Source organism: Nerophis lumbriciformis, linkage group LG38, assembly GCF_033978685.3.
Source record: "Nerophis lumbriciformis linkage group LG38, RoL_Nlum_v2.1, whole genome shotgun sequence".
Taxonomy (NCBI): domain Eukaryota; kingdom Metazoa; phylum Chordata; class Actinopteri; order Syngnathiformes; family Syngnathidae; genus Nerophis; species Nerophis lumbriciformis.
The window spans coordinates 12,421,612-12,443,434 of NC_084585.2; the positions used below are offsets into that span (position 1 = coordinate 12,421,612).

Sequence of the window (21,823 nt, forward strand, 5' to 3'; positions counted from 1 at the left end):
GAGGTTGTCAATTTATGAAATGTAGATCTAAGTGAGACCTACATTGAGGTTTTTGTTTCATGTCTCTCCGACCTTCCCAGTGGGAGTTACAGGCAGTTGTGTCATTTTTTTCATCCGAGGAGTAGTTTTTTGTGCGTTTTATTAAAAAATTGCTGTAGAGCACAATTTTTAGATTAGGGGTTAGGTTTTTTTATTAGATCACAATTGTTGCCAGTCCTGATGTGTGCGTTCAGTTTGGTGAGTTTTGAAGCATGTTAAGGGGGTCAAATTACAGCTCAAAGAGGCAAAAGTGACTGTTTTTAGTACTTTTTTGTCTTGAAGGGGGAATTGCCAACTTCCTGTTGATTTTAGCCCGAGAATGTACCATTATGAAAGTTAGGTCTGAGTCAGACCTACATAGAGGATTTTGTTTCATGTCTTTCCGACCTTCCTAGTGGGAGTTACAGGCAGTCTAGTTTTGTTTTTTCCTAGGGGGCGCTAGAGCGCAATTTTGATTTTTGCAGTTTGGTTTTTTTATTAAAAGACAATTTTCGCAGGTCCTGATGTGTGGGTCAAATATTGTGAGTTTTGAAGCATGTTAAGTGGGTCAAATTAGTGCTCGAAGAGGCGGCGGAAGAAAAATAAAGAATAATAAAACCTTAGAATAACAATAGGTCCTTATGTCCCATTGCGGGCCCTAATAACTGTAGCTACACTACTCCCTCCCTGCATGTGCTCTTCCAGTCATAGAATGACTAATCACAGTTACTAATGATAACCAAACCAACCAACACATGTCATAATAGAAATGAAATACTCCAACTAAAACACAATAAATAATGAACACTTTATTGACTGATAAACATTCTGTATCATTTTGAACGATCATTTGAATTGCAGTATTCTATGGAAAGTACTGTATTTACCGTACTTAAAGGGGAACTGCACTTGTTTGGAGTTTTGATTGATTGATTGAGACTTTTTTTAGTAGATTGCACAGTACAGTACATATTCCGTACAATTGACCACTAAATGGTAACACCCCAATAAGTTTTTCAACTTGTTTACGTTAATCAATTCAATCAATTGCCTATTGTTCACAAGCATAATGAGAAACATTATGGTGGATGTATTTTTTTTTTAATGCATTCTAATTTGTAAATAAAAGTATGATTACAACGGAGCCAATCCTCTTTCCCGCCCATTAAACCCAATTAAAGAAAAGTGTAAAAAGCACCAACAATACTCCATTTACATTTCGTCACTTGAATATTAACCAAGTATTTGTGATATCGTTATTACAAGCGCTAACACAGGCGAACTATTTATAGAGGATCCGTGTAGTGTTTGTGCCTATGTTGACTTCATTGACTGGTGAGCTGCTTCCTTTGGCGTATTCCGACAAGTCGGTACATTTTGACAGCCAATTTAAACCTGGATATGGCAAAAACGCTTGGTTCCATCCGTTTTGAGTCATCCTCTATCAAAACGGGAATAAAATAAGATGATCTCAGTCAGCATCCTAATGACAGCAGACATTGTACAGTAAGTGATGTTTTATTACCGTATTTGTGTTGGCCGTTAAAGTCTGTACTGAGTAGTGATCAGTGATGATGTTGGGGGAAAAGTGAACATTGTGATTCATTTTTTAAATTCATGCATATGCTTAAAATTATGAAAATACGTAAATATTCTAAATGTGCCTGTTACCACATTACATATACACTTACATCATGTATATAAAACCTTAATGGAGGTGTTTGGATGTTATTTTAAGGGATTTACAGGCAGAATACAGTGGCTCCCATAGGCTGCATTGTAAGCAGACTTTTGATCGCATTTATTTACTTTTAATAATGCATAATAAAATAAAAACATGTTCTTGTCTCACAAAAGGATTTTGAATGATAGGCACAAATCCACAAAAAGTGCAGATCCCTTTAAAAGAAAGAATCACAATTATTCCCAAGTTAAATGATACATTTGTTAGTAAAAATAATATTTTTCCGTAAAGCTTAACATCTACACTTATATCACATCTTTTATTGTAATCCTATTGTTTGTTTTAGGAATGTAAATATCCGAAAAACTATTTGTGTATTTGGACTTGAGAATACAAGTGTGGACTTCTATTGTTTTAATTCACATGCCTAATTATTATTAGTAGACTAATTACTAGCTTCAAAAGACTGGAGAGCAAACTGGATGTTCATATAGGCCCGTTTACACTGCACACCAAATCAGATTTTGTTTGCCCTCAAGTGAAACACATCGCTCCAGAGTGCTTCTAATATGCTCTTTTCGCAGCAGATTCAGGCCACGACAGGAGTAGAAGCATTTAAGTCCCATCTTAAAACTCATTCGTATATACTCTGGCCTTTAAATCAGTGGTTCTTAACCTGGGTTCGATCGAACCCTAGGAGGTTCGGTGAGTCGGCCTCAGGGGTTCGGCGGAGGTCAAAACACACCCGACTCATCGTGTAAATAAAAACTTCTCCCTATCGGCGTATTACGGATACGGCAACCGCAGAAGTCACACTGATTTGCAGGTGTGTAATTTGTTGTGAGTTTATGCACTGTGTTGGTTATGTTGTTTGAACAAGGTGATGTTCATGCACGCTTCATTTTGTGCACCAGTAAAAAAAACATGGTAACACTTTAATATGGGGAACATATTCACCATTAATTAGTTGTTTATTAACATGCAAATTAGTAACATATTGGCTCTTAACTAGTCATTATTAAGTACTTATTAATGCCTTATTCGGCATGGCCTTATTATAACCCTAACTCTAACCCTGGCCCTCTAACCCTAACCAAATAACTCTAAATTAAGTCTTTCTTACTTAGAATATGTTCCCCATACTAAAGTGTTACCAAAAACATATAACTTTGTCTTGAATTTGAAAAAAAAAAAACATTTTATTTTTCACTAAAGAAGGGTTCGGTGAATGCGCATATGAAACTGGTGGGGTTCGGTACCTCCAACAAGGTTAAGAACCACTGCTTTAAATAGACCCCTTTTTAGACCAGTTGATCTGTTGTCTCTCTTTTCTGCTCTGCCCCCCCAATCCTGCGTGGAGAGGTTATCAGCTGACCACAGATCAGCCCCAACGGAGGTTGCGCTAGCTGTTCCAAGTCGGAACCTCACATCTGCGGTCCCTTCCAAGGTTTCTCATTGTTCCCATTGGGTTGAGTTTTTTTCTTGCCCTGATGTGGTAGCTGAGCAGAGGATGTCGTTGTGGCTTGTGCAGCCCTTTGAGACATTTGTGATTAAGGGCTATGCGAGTAAACTTTCGAGTGATTGACTTTGAGGCCGTCCGAATCTGATCTTTTCAAATGTGACACTTTTTCGTCAACTTTGAGCGATCTACTCATTTGTGCGCGCAGAGAAAGACGCAGCCCGCAAGTGGAAGTCAGGTAGGTGTAGCTACGGCCGCGCAGAACTACTCGAAGTCCCACAAGCTTTAAGTCTAAAAGTTGTGCCCAATCGAAGTGGAGTCCACTTAAAGACGTGCCCACAGGGGTGACGACAATGGAAGTGCAGCTGGAAAAAGCAATACATTCAACAACCAACGCTGCGTTATAGAGATGTCCGATAAAATCGGACTGCTGATATTATCGGCCGATAAATGCTTTAAAATGTAATATGGGAAATTATCGGAATCGGTTCCAAAATTATCGGTATCGGTTTCAAAAAGTAAAATTTATGACTTTTTAAAATGCCGCTGTGTACACAGACGTAGGGAGAAGAACAGAGCGCCAATAAACCTTGAAGGCGCTGTCTTTACGTGAAGGCCCAATCACATAATATCTACGGCTTTTCACACACACAAGTGAATGCAAGCATACTTGGTCAACAGCCATACAGGTCACACAGAGTGGCCGTATAAACAACTATAACACTGTTACAAATATGCGCCACACAGTGAACCCACACCAAACAAGAATGACAAACATTTCGGGAGAACATCCGCACTGTAACACAACAGAACAAATACCCAGAACCCCTTGCAGCACTAACTCTTCCGGGACGCTACAATATACATCCCCCGCTACCCCCTACCCCCCACCTCAACCTCCTCATGCTCTCTCAGGGAGAGCATGTCCCAAATTCCAGGCTGCTGTTTTGAGGCATGTTAAAAAAAAATAATGCACTTTGTGACTTCAATAATAAATATGGCAGTGCCATGTTGGCATTTTTTTCCATAACTTGAGTTGATTTATTTTGGAAAACTTTGTTACATTGTTTAATGCATCCAGCGGGGCATCACAACAAAATTAGGTATAATAATGTGTTAATTCCACGACTGTATATATCAGTATCGGTTGATATCGGAATCGGTAATTAAGAGTTGGACAATATCGGAAATCGGCAAAAAAGCCATTATCGGACATCTCTAGTGTGTTACATTAGCCACCTTGGATCATGTGACAAACCAAGTGTCCACTCTCGCCTTGTCAGCGCCACTGTGGGCACCTCTTTAAAACGCTGTTCACTTTTGTTGTCGTCAGCCTTGAAGAAGCGACTTAGAGTACCGTCTGCGGCCACAGTGAGAGCCTTCTCGCGGAAGTGGATACTTCATCACAACATCCGGTTTCGGTGAGCAAAGTATTTTTTGATGCCGAATAAATAGCGATCGTTAAAGGAATCGATGCTGTGACGTATTTGCTTACATGTTACGTACATTGCGTTAGTTGTTTAAGTGAGTTGAAACATAAAGCTCACGTAGATCCACACTGATGATGTCCGTGTTGTCTCTACTTAACAGCCATAAAAAGATTAGACCCCTCCCAAATATATTACAGTTTGTATATCCATTCATACATTATATTGCTTTTATTTATTTTCACGAAAAAAACCCAATTATTTTGAAGGTAGAAAAGTAGTAGCGACTTCCTTGTTCATTTAGGGAATCTGGTCAACGTCCTTTGTTTTCACTTTATCCAACTGCGCATGCAAGTGACGTCGAGGCCACATTGGGGCCTGTGACAGTTTACAGTCTGATAAAGATCACATTTTACTTGAAGTGTAAACAGACAACTGGAAAAATCATCCGTTTTCTACCGCTTGTCCCTCTGGAGGTTGCAGGGGGTGCTGGAGCCTATCCCAGCTGCATTCTGGCTGAAGGCAGGGTACACCCTCAGACAGACAACATTCACACATTTAGTGTTGCCAATCAGATCTTTTTTTTTTTTTTTTTTAAATCTATTTTGGCCTGCAGTGTAAACGTAGTCTTAGTTTTCTTGCTTTGAAGAATATTTGCTGAGGGGGCAAATCCATAAATATAATAAATGTTGCAAGGAGTTTCCTGACAAAAGGCTGCTATGATCTACGATGTTTCGGGTGCTTTGTCTTCACAGATGAAGGTGACGGAATTGTTCAGGAGGTCAAACATGTTGACCTCCACCACCTCTGCTGGGTTGTCTACAGCCACAAACACCTGTTGGGTGACAGCTAGCTGAGGGTGCTCAGCGGAGCCGTCACCTGCTGCCTGCTCTTCAGATGTTGCCTGATTGGGGGAAAAAAAGAATAGAAAAGTTTTTAGCCTCAAGTTTCTTAACTCTGTGATTAAAAAAAGACACCTAAGGGTTTAGAATGTATGGCTATATAAAATATAGACATACATATATACACACACACGTATATAATTTTAAAAACTATAAATATAAATATACACACAAACACACACACATTGTGTGTATATATATATATATATATATATATATATATATATATATATATGTATATACAGGTAAAAGCCAGTAAATTAGAATATTTTGAAAAACTTGATTTATTTCAGTAATTGCATTCAAAAGGTGTAACTTGTACATTATATTTATTCATTGCACACAGACTGATGCATTCAAATGTTTATTTCATTTAATTTTGATGATTTGAAGTGGCAACAAATGAAAATCCAAAATTCCGTGTGTCACAAAATTAGAATATTACTTAAGGCTAATACAAAAAAGGGATGCATGAAGTGCTCTAAAACTTGCTGGTAGACGGCTGCGTTGACCCTGGATCTCAGGAAACAGAGTGGACCGACACCAGCAGATGACATGGCACCCCAAACCATCACCCAACCATGCAAATTTTGCATTTCCTTTGGAAATCGAGGTCCCAGAGTCTGGAGGAAGACAGGAGAGGCACAGGATCCACGTTGCCTGAAGTCTAGTGTAAAGTTTCCACCATCAGTGATGGTTTGGGGTGCCATGTCATCTGCTGGTGTCGGTCCACTCTGTTTCCTGAGATCCAGGGTCAACGCAGCCGTCTACCAGCAAGTTTTAGAGCACTTCATGCTTCCTGCTGCTGACCTGCTCTATGGAGATGGAGATTTCAAGTTCCAACAGGACTTGGCGCCTGCACACAGCGCAAAATCTACCCGTGCCTGGTTTACGGACCATGGTATTTCTGTTCTAAATTGGTCTGCCAACTCCCCTGACCTTAGCCCCATAGAAAATCTGTGGGGTATTGTGAAAAGGAAGATGCAGAATGCCAGACCCAAAAACGCAGAAGAGTTGAAGGCCACTATCAGAGCAACCTGGGCTCTCATAACACCTGAGCAGTGCCAGAAACTCATCGACTCCATGCCACGCCGCATTAACGCAGTAATTGAGGCAAAAGGAGCTCCAACCAAGTATTGAGTATTGTACATGCTCATATTTTTCATTTTCATACTTTTCAGTTGGCCAACATTTCTAAAAATCCCTTTTTTGTATTAGCCTTAAGTAATATTCTAATTTTGTGACACACGGAATTTTGGATTTTCATTTGTTGCCACTTCAAATCATCAAAATTAAATGAAATAAACATTTGAATGCATCAGTCTGTGTGCAATGAATAAATATAATGTACAAGTTACACCTTTTGAATGCAATTACTGAAATAAATCAAGTTTTTCAAAATATTCTAATTTACTGGCTTTTACCTGTATATGTATATATATATATATATATATATATATATATATATATATATATATATATAAATAATATACACACTTATACAAACCCGAAAACCAGTGAAGTTGGCACGTTGTGTAAATCGTAAATAAAAACAGAATACAATGATTTGCAAATCCTTTTCAACCTATATTCAATTGAATAGACTGCAAAGACAAGGTACTTAACGTTCGAATTGGTAAACTTTGTTATTTTTGCAAATATTAGCTCATTTGGAATTGTTTCCAAAAAAACTGGCACAAGTGGCAAAAAAGACTGAGTAAGTTGAGCAATGCTCATCAAACAGAGAATCTGGAGAAATCACTGCATGTAAGCGGCAAAGCCGACAACCAACATTGAAGGCCCGTGACCTTCGATCCCTTAGGCGGTATTGCATCCAAAAACGACATCAGTGTGTAAAGGATATCACCACATGGGCTGAGGAACACTTCAGAAAACCACTGTCAGTAACTACAGTTTGTCGCTACATCTGTAATTGCGAGTTAAAACTCTACCGTGCAAAGCTAAAGCCATTTATCCACAACACCCAGAAACGCCGCCGGCTTAAATAATTAAAAAATGTGTATGTATAAAATTGAACAAAATCATATAAAATATGTTTGTATAATTGATAATACATATTTTATTTATATTTGTGTACAGTATGTATGTCTATGTAACAGAGTGGTGATATGAGTGAGTCGTATTACCTTGTGTGTTGTAGCAGTTTGCTCCTCCTTGCTTTCTTGCTGTGCGTCCATGTGAGAAGACAGGTGCTCCTGCAGCTGCGAGTGTGAGGCGCTAACAAGGTTGCACAGTGGACAGATCCATCGATTGACACCTTTGGTGTGCTGGGAGTTGATATGTTCCTGCAACTCATCATGCTCGCCAAACACAATTTGACAATGCGGGCAGTGTACGGAAGATGCTGCGAGACCTGGACAGACACACACACACACACACACACACAACGTACACACAAATGTATATGAAGGAATTAGGCCTTGGTGTATTTGAAGGGTTCTTTTTACAGTGTGCACTGAAAAAAACTTTGCAAGTAGTACTGATGAATAAGTATATATTGTAATACTACTGTATAGAAAGAGTACACCTTCATGTTCACTTTGTGTGTGTTTGGCCAAGCTGGCGGAACTGGGGAAGAATCGGAAACAGGTCTCACACTGGACCAGAGTCTTCAGCTGTCGCGTTTGGCTGGTATATACGTCAGGGTGATTGGTTCTGTTGTGGTACCACAGCCCAGACAGTTGCTATGGCAACAAGAAGAAAGGTTGACAAACGAGTGTGCATGGGTGATAATCCAATAATACACCAGAACGCTTAAAAACATACCTGATAAGACTTGTTGCACAGGTTGCAGGTGAAGGGTTTGATTCCCGTGTGTAGAGTCTTGTGTTTTTCCAGCAGGACGGTGCTGGTGAGCACCTTGTTGCAGGTGGAACACTTGTGGAAATCCTTCACGTGGAATTCCTCTACGTGCTTCTGGTGCTCCTCTAAAGTCTGGAAGCTGAGGCAGCACTTTAGACAGTCCAGAGGATGCTGCATGTCTGACAGGGAGGGAGCAGCACAGCAAGTTATTTTATATACACGCTACTTTCTATTTTGATATATATATATATATATATATATATATCAAGTTTGGACACACCTCATTCACAACACAACTGATGGTCCCAACCCCATTGATAAAGCAAGAAACTCCACTAATCAACCCTGATAAGGCACACCTGTTAAGTGAAAACCATTTCAGGTGACCGCCTCTTGAAGCTCATCGAGAGAATGCCAAGAGTGCGCAAAGCAGTAAATAGGGCAAAGGGTGGCTCTTTTGAAAAAATTTGAATATAAAACATGTTTTTCAGTTATTTCACCTTTTTGTGATAAGTACATAATTCCACATGTGTTCATTCATAGTTTTGATGCCTTCAGTGACAATCTGCAATGTAAATAGTCATGAAAATAAAGAAAACCCATTGAATGAGAAGGTGTGTACAAACTTTTGGCTTGTACTGTGTGTGTGTGTGTATATATATATATATATATATATATATATATATATATATATATATATATATATATATATATATATATATATATATATATATATATATTTATATATATACATACCTTAGTTTAGCAAAAAACACAGAGTCTATATCATCCCTACAAGCCTGTTTCGAAGGTATTATAAAATCCCCTGACGAGCAGGGAAACCTGCGAAACAGGCTTGTAGGGATGATATAGCCTTTTGTGTTTTTTCCTGACCCAACGTATATTCCGCTCTACCCCGGTATTGAGCACTGTATAACGGATAAACCACAAAAACCTCGGCTACACCCGCACACCCGCACACACGCACACACACACTTGATATGAGTGAGATGGTTCTTACTATGAAAAGTCTGCAGGTGTGCAGTCAATCCACTGGCCTGAATGTAACCTTTACCACATTCCCGACACACGTATGGGCGATCCCCAGTGTGTGTTCGCACGTGTCGCGACAGCTCGATGGACTGGGCAAAGACAGCCTTGCAATACTGACACACGTACATCTTGCCTAAAACAACAATAATATTAAAATAATAATCATTATTGCAATACTGACCCACGTACATCTTGCCTAAAACAACAATAATATTAATATAATAATGATTGCAATACTGACACACATACAACAATCATAATCATTTGTATTTATTATTACGGAAATAATAATAATTATTGGGATTAAAAATACATTAATATCCTCCATAAACCAATCAGCAATACCACCTTAACTTGTTTTTCTTGTGACTTGACCTCTGCATTGACAGGAGTGAACAACAAATCTGGGACACCCTTGAAGTTACGCACTCCCACATTAATGTAAATACATAAATTATACATAACAATATAGATGTAAAACAGGCGTGGGACCGTGTCTCACCCTCGGAGTGTTTTTTCTTGGTGTGATACGACAGTGCCGCCGTCACGCTGAAGCTCATGTCGCAGTGTTTACAGCGGTATGGTTTCTCTCCCGTGTGCAGCCGCATGTGATTTTTCAGTGACGAGGTGGCGGAAAACCTGGCACCGCATGTCTTGCAAGCAAACGGCTTCTCGTCAAAGTGCTCCGTCCGCCTGTGGTAAATCATACCTGAACAATATCAAAATAGGGAAGATTAAAAGTCAGATTGGGTGCTTGATGCTGCTCTTGTTTATGCTCTGGTCATGTGAGTGGATAGCTTGGTTGGTAGTCAATACTTCCAGCATGTCACCAATCCATGCAAATTTAACCAATCCCTGCGAATTATGTGTGGCCTCGCAACTTTGTCCAATGGCTACAACTTCCCTGCACATTTTGGCCAATCAGCGTCATTTGGGCAACACAAATTTGTCAACTTTTTGTTTCTTGTGTGTAGCCAAAGCAAGAACAACAACGTGTAACAATAAAACTACATTTATTGATCAAACAACACCATTGTCTTCCTGCGCAGCTCAGACCTAGGTCCTGTTCCGGTCTACAGTGCTTAATAAGCCTTCTGGGTAACATTTGAAATTTGGATTAATCAAAGGTCATTACTCGCTATCATAATTAACATTTGCTTGACAAAAGACCCCAATATTTGTACACAAATGCAATTTAATTGTCAGAATGTCATCTAGGAATGTTTTTAAACGTTTTACCAGGATGCATGTGATTTATTTGCACATAACTTGAAAATAGTTTTATCTAAAGTTCTCTTAGGCTGTATTTTGTAGTGACAGTTCCAGCAAGCACACCAGTTGAAGTCCCCACACTCATTTACGTAGAGATTGATCTGATCACTGACAGTATAGTCAGTGATCAGGTAAAAGAGCTTGTACGGTCAAAATAAATTTAATGATTATCGGTAATTTAAGTGTGTTCATAATTAATGCAGTATTTTTTGTGATTAACCACATGATTAACTCAAAAATTTTGATAGCTGAAATATAAACATTTACTTCCTAGATTACACTAGGGATGGGCAATATGGCCTAAAATATATAACGTGATATGTATTGCAGCCACTTGTGGTAACCGTATATATCATAATATATTATTTGGTACATAAATGGTAATATAACCATTTCAAAACGAGTTACAAAAGCTCCTAATTTAGCTGCTGACGTATGCAATAACATATTACGCCATTTCCAGTTGTATCATTTTCTCAAAACTATCATTAATCTACTTGTTAGTTTACTGTTACTTTAGTAACAGGCGCCGTATTGGTCATACCAATGTTAATACTTCAAATTTTCAAGATCATTGAATGATTACATTTTTGATCACAACATATAATCAGACAAAAACACAGGATGGCAGTGTAAAAATAATAATAATTAAACATTTGAGTTATTTCCCAATATTGGCTCTGATTTCAATCCTTTTGTTTTTATCCCTTAAAGTCATTCTGTGTCCAGGGACTTATTACCGGGTATATACACAAACGGCAAAATATTTTTTTCACAATGAAAAATAGTAATTTAACCACTGTATTGTCAATCATATACCCATACTATACTTGATATAGTTACTGTCAGCTTTGCACTGTGGAGAGATATTAGCAGCCAGCTCGTTAGCCAGGACGCAACAGTGCGTTAAGGACGCGGTTGTTTGCTTGTTGCCATCACAGCTAGAATGTGTGTGGATGATATAACAATTTTAATAAAAGCTCTACCGTTGCTCAACCTTATCTTACCTAAATGTGTATATTTATTTAACATTTATTAATCGACGGTAGGACAATAAAGAACATATTTTCAGTTGCAATGCCGACCTTGCAAAGATGCAGCATTTACTGTATATGTTAGAGATGTTGACGTGCAACGATAATCTCTTATCGTCTCTCATTTACCACCAAAAAGTAGCGCTATAGATCGCTCTCAACAGTTCACAATCGCTCTTGACTTGTGGGAGTCAATGTGTTGGAACATAAAGGAAATATTAAAACAGACGAACACTTTTAAACTGTAAAACAAACAGAGAAAGACTGCAACTTGTGGACGACTGAGCAGACAGCGGACAATAGTGTTTCTTTCTGTAATTATAATTATTTATTACAATCATTAGTTATAATGAATTAAAACAGTACAGTAATTTAACAATGAGCTTTGTGTATATGCTTTTACTGCCATCTAGGGTCTACTCTTAAATCTGTGTAGTATAAAATGAGTAAAAACATTGACACAGTATTTATTTTACAATTTTTGTTGAAAGGTTACAAAGAACACTTAAAACGTTGATAAAAATGTCATAAAATCAAAGGTTAATTCAATGTTATTAAAAATGTTTTCCTCAAAACAAACTTTTGCTACAACTTTCTAAAAAAGCTGCCGCAAATTCTGGCATTTTAGCCCGCAACACTCGCAAAAATGCCACTGAAATCCTAGAGGGCCTGACTAAAAGACATAACATGTTCAATATGATTATCAGCATTATTCCACATTCCCGCTCACCTGATGGGTGCGCAAAGGTCCGTTCACAGAGGTCACAACTTGTCTTCTTCTTCTTCTTGGCTCCGTCACTGTTGGGGTGAGCGTCAGTTAGGTGGCGCTGTAGAGCGCGCTGGTTGGCCATCTTGTCGGGACAATGTGGACACTGCAGCTGGGCGTCCCCAGACTTGGTGCAACGCTTCTTGTGGGCCAGCAGTCGACACTTGTAGGCAAAAGTCTTCTTGCACCAGTGACAGCAGTACGACTTGGAAGATAGAGCGGAGGTGTCTTCTTCTTCCTCGTCAGGAGTCTTCATGTCACTTGTGCTGTTCTCCTTGGCTGTGAAGACATCATCGCTTCAATAACTGTTGCACGTTTCAATCGCATGGGACTTCTCCTGTTTTACCTTCAATCTGGTGTTTGTCTGGCCCATGAGCAGTTTTGTCTAAGTCCTGTAGCTGAGAGAGCAGCTTTACAGGGAAGGAGGACGGAGCTTTCTGCTGGACACAGAGCAGCAGCCTTAGGAGAGCGGGCTCGCCGATTAGTCCCTTCTCCACGTCGCTCATCAACTTCTTCACCGCTGATTTGGCATCCGAAAGGTCACATGACTCTTTCACAAGCTGACAGGAAAGCAACATTCCAACATTTGCATCTTTTGTGTTTGTGTATGTATGTATGTGTACATACAGTATACATATACTGTGTGTATATATATATATATATATATATATATATATATATATATATACACACACACACAAATGTGTATATATATTGATGTATATATATATATATACACACACACACACAGTATATATACTCAGCAGTAGTTAGTAGGCTACTAAACATAATACATTCAAACTTGTCTATGGTGACCACTATAAGCATGTTTGGCCATCATGTTGACCTTTAAACAATTACGGACACATGTTCATGTGCATGTATCCGGATTTGTAGTAAGCCGTTTCTAAAATACAGTTTTGCCAGCTTTCTAAGCTTGAACAGTGTGATTGAATTTGAGCCTGCTCATTGTTGCTCACGTAAATAGAATGCTGTTTTCCATTCATGCCAGACTTTTGGGAACTAGTCAACTGAGCAAAGCTTAGGGGAGCTTCGATGAGATCTGCCGAGTCCCAGCGCAGCTGCTCGCAATCCCCCGGTTGGGATCCCGTTGAGGCCACCACAAATCCCGCTAAAAATGAAATTGTACGAACCGTGGTATGGCAAATTTTGATATCGGTGGCCGGTATACGGAGTCAAAAAACTGCTTTGGGATGCAAAATGCAAAACAAGTGGCCGCTATAGACAAGGTATATAACACTACTTTTTTTGCGGGAGAAATTTTTGTGGCGGCTATTGTCAAGTGACTGCCATAGACAGGGGGCTGTTAACACAGGTTTTACTGTACATTTGAAGCAACATACAACGGAACCAAAATGTAGCATTTTTTTTAAACACAAAGCACACAGTAAGGCTGGGCGATGATCACGATTAATTTTCTTAAATCACCTGATCTCGGTTAATATCACACTTTTTTTTTAATTAAAGGCGGATTTAGCAACTACTGTTGCATCCCTACTATTTACTACCGCAGTATGTTGTGACAGATATTTGTGCCATGTTTGATTGAGGTAATACATGTTAACAGCTCACAACTGTCATTTTGTTCATATCTATAATTGTGTTTACTAGAGGTGCATGCAACAGTACAGGTAACCTACACTACGATCTGTACCTGGTTTTAGGGCCAAGGTTTTGCTTCTTTTTGGTACATTTTGAGGGGGTAAAGAGAACAAATAATTTTGCCCTCAAAGTTATGTTATATCAAAGGAGTCGAATCTTTGCAGACACATAAATAAAAAGTCCGATTGAAAATATTTAGATATAATTCATAAATAATACAATATATTCTGACTAAATAACTGGGTGTGTTTATTCTCCCAGTCTGGACCAATACAATAGTCAAAGAAATTTTTTGACAGCCTGCAAGTTCTCAATGCCGTGTTTCAACTTCTATGCTGGTAATAGTCATATTTATTTTGTTCGTCCGGGCTGCACTTCTAGCTGTGAAAAGGGGGAAGAGGTACAACGTTGATTAGACATTAATTACGTCGTGACGAGCCTCACTTTCACAACGGTGTAATGGGAGGTCGCGCGCACACAAACATTTTCACAAAAACACAAGCACACGTATAAAAACACACATTCACAGACACACACAGGATTCATGATAAATAAAGGCGGATTGTTCCGTGCAGGATAATACCAAGCGTTGTTGCTTCCCCACTGATTACCACTGTGGTAACTTCTAACAAACATTTCCACCATGTTTGATCAAAGTAAAAATGCTAACAGCTGATCACCATGATCAAACTCATATTAATCGTGATCATCGATCACGATCATATAATCACCCAGCCCTACCACAGAGCAGCTAAAAGTCAAACACGGATAAGTGTGGAGCGAGTGTTTTGCATTTCCCCCATTATGCCTTGCAATGGATTTAAATGGGTGTAATTTTGATTTTGTTATGGTGATGGGACGTTTTTTTTCCTATAATATCCACAAAGTTCAGTGAGCAAGTTGTTTTATGTGTGACCATGTTGACGTATGTTGACTTTTTGTGCTGGTTGATGGTTGAATTTTTTTCCCTGCACCATGACTAGGAAATGTTGTTTGGATTGGGTCATAAAAATAATACTGTGCTTGTGGTGTCAAGAAAGTACAGGTCATAGTCCCTGACCTGACTTTCTCACATTGTCTAAAAGATGGTGACAGTTTGCCACCTGTCAGAACCCTGGATATTTTAATTTAATATGAAAACACCCCGAACGGCCAGGTTGCTTATTGAAATTGAACTCATGCTGTCGTCTCACGGGCCAAATTGAAGATGCTATAAATAGTTTGTCTGCGTTAGATAGATAGATAGTACTTTATTGATTCCTTCAGGAGAGTTCCCTCAGGAAAATTAAAAAGCACTTATAATAACAATATCACTAATACTTAGTTAATATTCCAATCACGAAAAGCAAATGGATTATTGTTGGTGCTTTTTGGATGTTTTTTTATTAGGTTTTATGGACGGAATACAGGACCGCCCATTAGCTCCCCTGTAAGCGGGCATTTATATACATATATTTACGTGTTAGAATGCATTTCAAAAAAATACATCCGTTGTCATGTCTTTCATAATGATTGTGAACGATTGGGCAAAATTTAAAAAAAGTGTAGTTCCCCTTTATGTGATGGGCGTTCGATGGAAACTAAGCTTCTGTTTTGCATAGCTTAAAAAGCTTATTTCGATGACTCCTGTTTAGAAGAGAGAGATAAGTGGAATAGACTTTTATTTTCTTTGCATCGTAGTCCAGTTCAAGTGGAACATGCAAACCGCTCCACCTTCTAATCTCATCCCCCACAAGTACTGTGTGTACTGTAGTAGTACTGTGTTGTACCTGTCTCTCCTCTTCATCCAGACAGCTGTGAGCTGCTTGGCTTAGCAGCTGGACAACATCTGGCATGTTAGCGAGGAGCTCCATCAACTGCAAACAAGCAGGCGTAGACTTGGTGGACACCTCGTCTGCACTTGCTGGTGCAACACTTTCTTCAGACGCTAAGTACACAGATTTAAAAAATAGATATTTTCAATTTGCTTACCATCTGACTGTTTTGGCCGTTATGCATTGCTTTGAATAATTTTTCAGAAACTCACCCGAGGGTTCTGAAAGCTCTTGGCAGACTTTTTTACATGGGGGCTCCTCTCCACTGTCATTTTTCTCCGTTGTTTTCATCGCACCTTCAACTGACGCATCCGAACACGGTGAAGCTGCAGCGTCGGGATTTGGACTGTTTGAATTCTCACTTTGGAGTTTGTTGGTTGAGGGCAAGGTAGTGATGTGTGTGGAGGTCAGGGAGGTGGAGGAGGGCGACGGCTGGTGGTTGATGATGTTGGTGAGGACGTTCTTAAAGCTCACAGCCACGTCAAACATCTGCAGGCTGTCTGCGGCTGCGATGATCCGGCTCACGTTGTGCTTGCCGAGAGGCAGCTTGCCCGTGTAGACCATGTCCAGCAGGCAGTCAAACTCCTGCGAGGAGACCAACGCTGTGTCAATGGAGACTGTGTCAGAACTCTGCAGCAGTGACCTGGAGGGATTTAAGAAATTCTTTCAATTTGGATTTATGGCCACCAAAAACAGCAGACTGACAAATAAATGACACAAAGCACCAATATGATTCAGTTTAAGAGACTGTTCAAACTTAAGGTGTTCACAAAGTACACAGAACAAGAATCATTATGAATATCTTGAACCCTTTTTTTTTTTTTTATAATTGTGACAAAGATTATTTATGTATTTAATATTTGTTTACTTACTATGGTATATTATTTGTTTATTATTTATAGGCTCCAGCACCCCCTGCGATCCCGAACGGGACAAGCGGTAGAAAATGGATGGATGGATGGATAGATGTTCACTGTTATGCTACAGAAAACAAGGAAATAGGATAAAATTGCTATGGTATGAAAAGGGTTAACATTAAATAAGCTCAACTTCTTCCTACTCCTTTTCGGACGTGCTGTAATGAAACAACTGGAAATATGTGATTAATTACATTGTACTGTATTCATGTTCGAAATAAACTGAACTGAACTGAATTTCATACTATAAAAAATGAGCATATTTCAAAGTCTTTATCATAAAAAAGAATACAAGATCTTCATCCTTTACACCTACTGCACATTGCATTTATTCCTTAAGTGAAAGGGACAAGCGGTAGACAATGGATGGATGGATGGATGGATGGATGGATGGATGGGTTGTAGAACTCCGAGGCAGCAGGTGCAAAGCATGACTTCCTGTACTCATATTTATCAGTAGAGTTGCGTGTGATAGATGATATTAACAATATACATTTGGCCAACGATAGAGATTTGATCTCCATATCGTGACAATGGATGCTGATGACAAATTTAGCTGTGATCCGCAAATTTGTTGGTAACAGGCTCAACACAATGTAGTGTCCTCGCTAGCTAGCGTGAAGCTGTTTCCAAGTCACTCATCCTCGCCTGTATTCTGGAAAATAAAGTAATTATAATTATCACTGGAAGACTAGAGGACGAGGAACAGCAAAACATGCTACACTACACACCGTACGGAGGATACAATAGCTCTGTTAATCGCTAAGCTAGAGTATATTGTCTAGGGGTGGGCGGATCGGAAAAAAATATCGACAGTAATGATACCAAGTATGGTATCACTATATGGTTGATACTGCAGTGATGAGATCAGTGTTTTTTTATAATTACAAAATCGTTTTTTTTACGGTCAATGTTGTTGTTAACAAAGTCAGCAAATAAGTCCCAACCTCCGGGCTGATGAGTTTAGGTTGTCCTGAAGAATTTGGAGGTAATCCTCCTTCATTGTCCCATTTACTTTCTGTAAAGCACCAGTTCCATTGGCAGCAAAACAGGCCCAGAGCATAATACTACCACCATCATGCTTGACCGTGGGCATGGTGTTTTTGGGATTAAAGGCCGCACCTTTTCTCCTCCAAACATATTGCTGGGTATTGTGGCCAAACAGCTCAATTTTTGTTTCATCTGACATCACACAGACAAAGATAAGACCTTCTGGAGGAAAGTTCTGTGGTCAGATGAAACAAAAATTTAGCTGTTTGGCCACAATACCCAGCAATATGTTTGGAGGAAAAAAGATGAGTCCTTTAATCCCAGGAACACCAGGCCTACCGTCAAGCATGGTAGTATTTGTAGTATATTGACATCCAAATCGCTGCCGTTGTGTCCTTGGGCAGGACATTTCACACTTGCCCCCGGTGCCGCTCACACTGGTGAATGAATGATGAATGAATGATAGGTGGTGGTCGGAGGGGCCGTAGGCGCAAACTGGCAGCCTCGCTTCAGTCAGTCTACCCCAGGGCAGCTGTGGCTACAAATGTAGCTTACCACCACCAGGTGTGAATGAATGATGGGTTCCCACTTCTCTGTGAGAGCTTTGAGTATGCAATAATAGAAAAGCACGATATAAAATCTAATCCATTATTATTATTATGCTCTGGGCCTGTTTTGCTGCCAATGGAACTGGTGCTTTACAGAAAGTAAATGGGACAACAAAAAAAGAGGATTACCTCCAAATTCATCAGGACAACCTAAAATCATCAGCCCGGAAGTTGGGTCTTGGGCACAGTTGGGTGTTCCAAGAGGACAATGACGCCAAACACACGGCAAAAGTGGTAAAGGAATGGCTAAATCAGGCTAGAATTAAGGTTTTAAAATGGCCTTCCCAAAGTCCTGACTTAAACGTGTGGACAATGCTGAAGAAACAAGTCCATGTCAGAAAACCAACAAATTTTGCTGAACTGCACCAATTTTGCCAAGTGGTCAACAATTCAACCAGACGCTTGCCAGAAGCTTGTGGATGGCTACCAAAAGCGCCTTATTGCAGTGAAACTTGCCGAGGGACAGGTAACCAAATATTAACATTGCTGTATATGTACTTTTGACCCAGCAGAATTGGTCACATTTTCAGTAGACCCATAACAAATTCATAAAAGAACCAAACTTCATGAATATTTGTTGTGACCAACAAGTATACTCTTATCGCAAAAAAAAATAAAATAAGACTTATAGAAATTATTGGAAACTCAAGACAGCCATGACAAAACTCTCTACCATCCAATATACAAAACCTATTCCAGGATAGAGATGCTCATCATAGTTACAGTCTAAGAGGAAACAACAAATTATATTTGCCTAAATTTAGAACAACTTTAAAATCAATGTGCATTTCAGTGCGTGGAGTCAGTCTGTGGAACAACTTAGGGGACGAGTTAAAAACCTGTTCTAACATGATTACATTTAAAAGACTGTTTAAAAAAGAAGTACTGAAGAAGTACGAGGAGGAAAGAGAGTGATGCCCTAAGCACAGAGCGATGGGAGAGAGGTGTATGGTCAGAGAGTGTTTGGGCCTGTGTGTGTGTGTGTGTGTGTGTGTGTGTGTGTTTTGTCTCGTCTTGTCTTGTTTTATAGTAACAGTGGTACTATTGTATTGTTAGTGTACAGGAGCTTTTCTTGTTTTTGTTTGTATAGTATTGTTCTTGTATTATATTGTTTATGTTAAATGTGGAATGAGTGAGAGGGGTTGGGATATTATAAGCATTTGCTTCATCCAACCCCTTTTCAAGCCTTGCATAAATGTCCCTGCCAAAATGTTTAAAAAAAAAAGTGTGTGTTGTACTGTGCAGGTTTGAAATAAATAATTCAATCAATCAATCACATTATGTTCTTTACAAGTGTATGTAAACTTTTGATCGACTGTATACTGTTGTCACAGGAGACTGCAGTATACTGTATATTTTAGGCCACATCGCCCATCCCTAGTGTACTATTATTATTATTTTTATATAAAGTACTGTGCAGTATATTTTCGGATGAAATCCACACAGTACCTGAAGAGCATACTGGAAGCAGCCAGCAGCAGTTTATGTGCACGGTGAGGGTTGCCTCCTACAAGAATAGTGCAGTCACAAAAGTGGTCTTCCGTCCTCAGAGCCCACAGCTGCTGCATCAGCTGGCTGCTGTAGTTGGGAAGCTCAATCATGTTGTTTGCCTGGAAATCAAAGTGCACTCTTTTTAGTTGACAGACAAGATTCGCTTGAACTAATGTATGTTTCAATCGGAGACAGGAATTACATTGGACATGCTTAGTGCTACTAAAAGCTATAAACCAGTAAACCATGTAACCGTACATTTATGTGACACATTGAGATGTGAAGTAAACTGACGTCTGGAGGACAAACAGCCAACATTTTTAAATAATTTTTCGAGATGAGATACAAGCTAATCACTAGCTTCAGTCAACATGCTAACGTGGTAACAAATATTGGATATTCGAGGAATTCGTGGTGGTATTAGTTTGAAAGTAATAAAACATGACAGTAGATACCACACAAAGCTTCTTTTCAGATTATGTTTTACCTGGAATTATTCAAACAAGCCGTTTCTTTATTTAAAAAGCATTGCTGGACAAATCCTGGACGCACAATAAAGCTTCGCCGTTTTGAACATGGCGACAGTAGGTGCAGCACAAAATGGTGACATTTCCGCTCAATAAGTTGTATATTTTTTGGGCCCTCTCGTTTGTGCTATCGTCCCTTAAAACTGTTTAAGAATTAAAAGCGTAACAAATATATTATATATCCGTTGTAAGCGATTTATTTACAGGCGCCGTACTCTTTTCAAAAAAACGAAATGCATGTGATTTAAGTCGGATGTGTGTCAGATAAGAAGTCCGTGTGGACACATTTCCGACCCTTTATGAACCCGTGTGGGAAGTGCTAAGGCAGGCCGACAAGGACAAACACAACCTACCAGAGTGACTTTGACATTTACTTTCACACTAAACAACCAATGCAAGCGGCAACTCAGTAAAATAATTAATGATCATTGTTGTATTGCATTTATTTAACAATAATAAGGAAACATCACCAACCAGGCAACCTCCTATAGAACACATATACACCTGCACCTAAAAAGTAGCAACAATAAGAACATAAATGCAATAATAACATTTGTTCAAATATGTATATAGATAAACCACACATAAATTAAGTTCCAATGATTGTTACACACACACTGGGTGTGGTGAAATGTGTCCTCTGCATTTGACCCATCCCCAAGATCACCCCATGGAGGTGAGGGGAGCAGTGAGCAGCAGCGTGCGCCGCGCTCGGGAATCATTTGGTGATTTAACCCCCAACTCCAACCCTTGATGCTGAGTGCCAAGCAGGGAGGCAATGGGAGTTGTGTTGTAATGCGTTTTTGAAATACATGACTAGTTTGAAAACATGACTGTGTTTTGTTACTGAACGCTCATCGAGAGTACCTTTACAACATGGTGTTAAGCCAAATATTGACAGTATCAATAACAATGGTGATATCTGTATCGGAACGATACCAGTGTGATTGGATTTGGTAATATTTCAATTCTTTACATTTATTTTCAAAAATATATTTTTCTCATAATTTTTTAATATATTGAGACTATTTGACTTTGGTCGATCTCAATCATCAACAATAGTAGTTTTTGCTTTAGACTTTGTCAAATGATTGTATCCAATAGGGAATATTGTTGCATTTATTTGTAGTTTTATTCTGATCATAATTGACAAGTAAAATCATTGAGCTTGCGTTGTATTTATTCTATACCAACATTTGCCGTATCCTTTGTTAATTACTTGTTGGCATTTGATGGCCAGTGACAGTGGCACAACAAAAACACGTAAGTGCGTCTCAACTACTAAATGAAATGAATTTAATTGCTGTCAACATATATATATAATACATGCGTTACATGGTGATCGACAGCGTAAATTTGGGGGTCACAGAGATAAATTAGATTCGATACTTTATTCAACTCAAAGACAATTTGGG

General features: G+C 39.1%; 1 protein-coding gene across 4 annotated transcripts in view; it reads right to left on the reverse strand.

Annotated features, from left to right (window-relative positions):
* zbtb40 (zinc finger and BTB domain containing 40) overlaps positions 1–20,644 on the reverse strand; it is a 20,676-nt gene extending 32 nt beyond the window's left edge. The window contains exons 1-12 of one of the 4 annotated variants that reach the window (XM_061932859.2): positions 20,140–20,255; positions 19,840–20,000; positions 16,088–16,518; positions 15,831–15,988; positions 12,785–12,875; positions 12,403–12,717; positions 9,869–10,075; positions 9,335–9,499; positions 8,278–8,492; positions 8,039–8,195; positions 7,638–7,864; positions 1–5,492 (exon numbers count right to left, since the gene is read on the reverse strand). The exon at positions 1–5,492 is cut by the window's left edge and continues 32 nt beyond it. In XM_061932859.2, the coding sequence (XP_061788843.1) occupies positions 5,313–5,492; positions 7,638–7,864; positions 8,039–8,195; positions 8,278–8,492; positions 9,335–9,499; positions 9,869–10,075; positions 12,403–12,717; positions 12,785–12,875; positions 15,831–15,988; positions 16,088–16,518; positions 19,840–20,000; positions 20,140–20,199 (2,367 nt within the window). In that variant the 5' untranslated portion in view covers positions 20,200–20,255 and the 3' untranslated portion in view covers positions 1–5,312. Of the gene's footprint in view, positions 5,493–7,637; positions 7,865–8,038; positions 8,196–8,277; positions 8,493–9,334; positions 9,500–9,868; positions 10,076–12,402; positions 12,718–12,784; positions 12,999–15,830; positions 15,989–16,087; positions 16,519–19,839; positions 20,001–20,139; positions 20,256–20,368 lie in introns of those variants that run through there. The other 3 variants (XM_061932858.1, XM_061932857.2, XM_061932860.1) reach the window with 3 other exon arrangements.
* Positions 20,645–21,823: the final 1,179 nt, after the last annotated feature.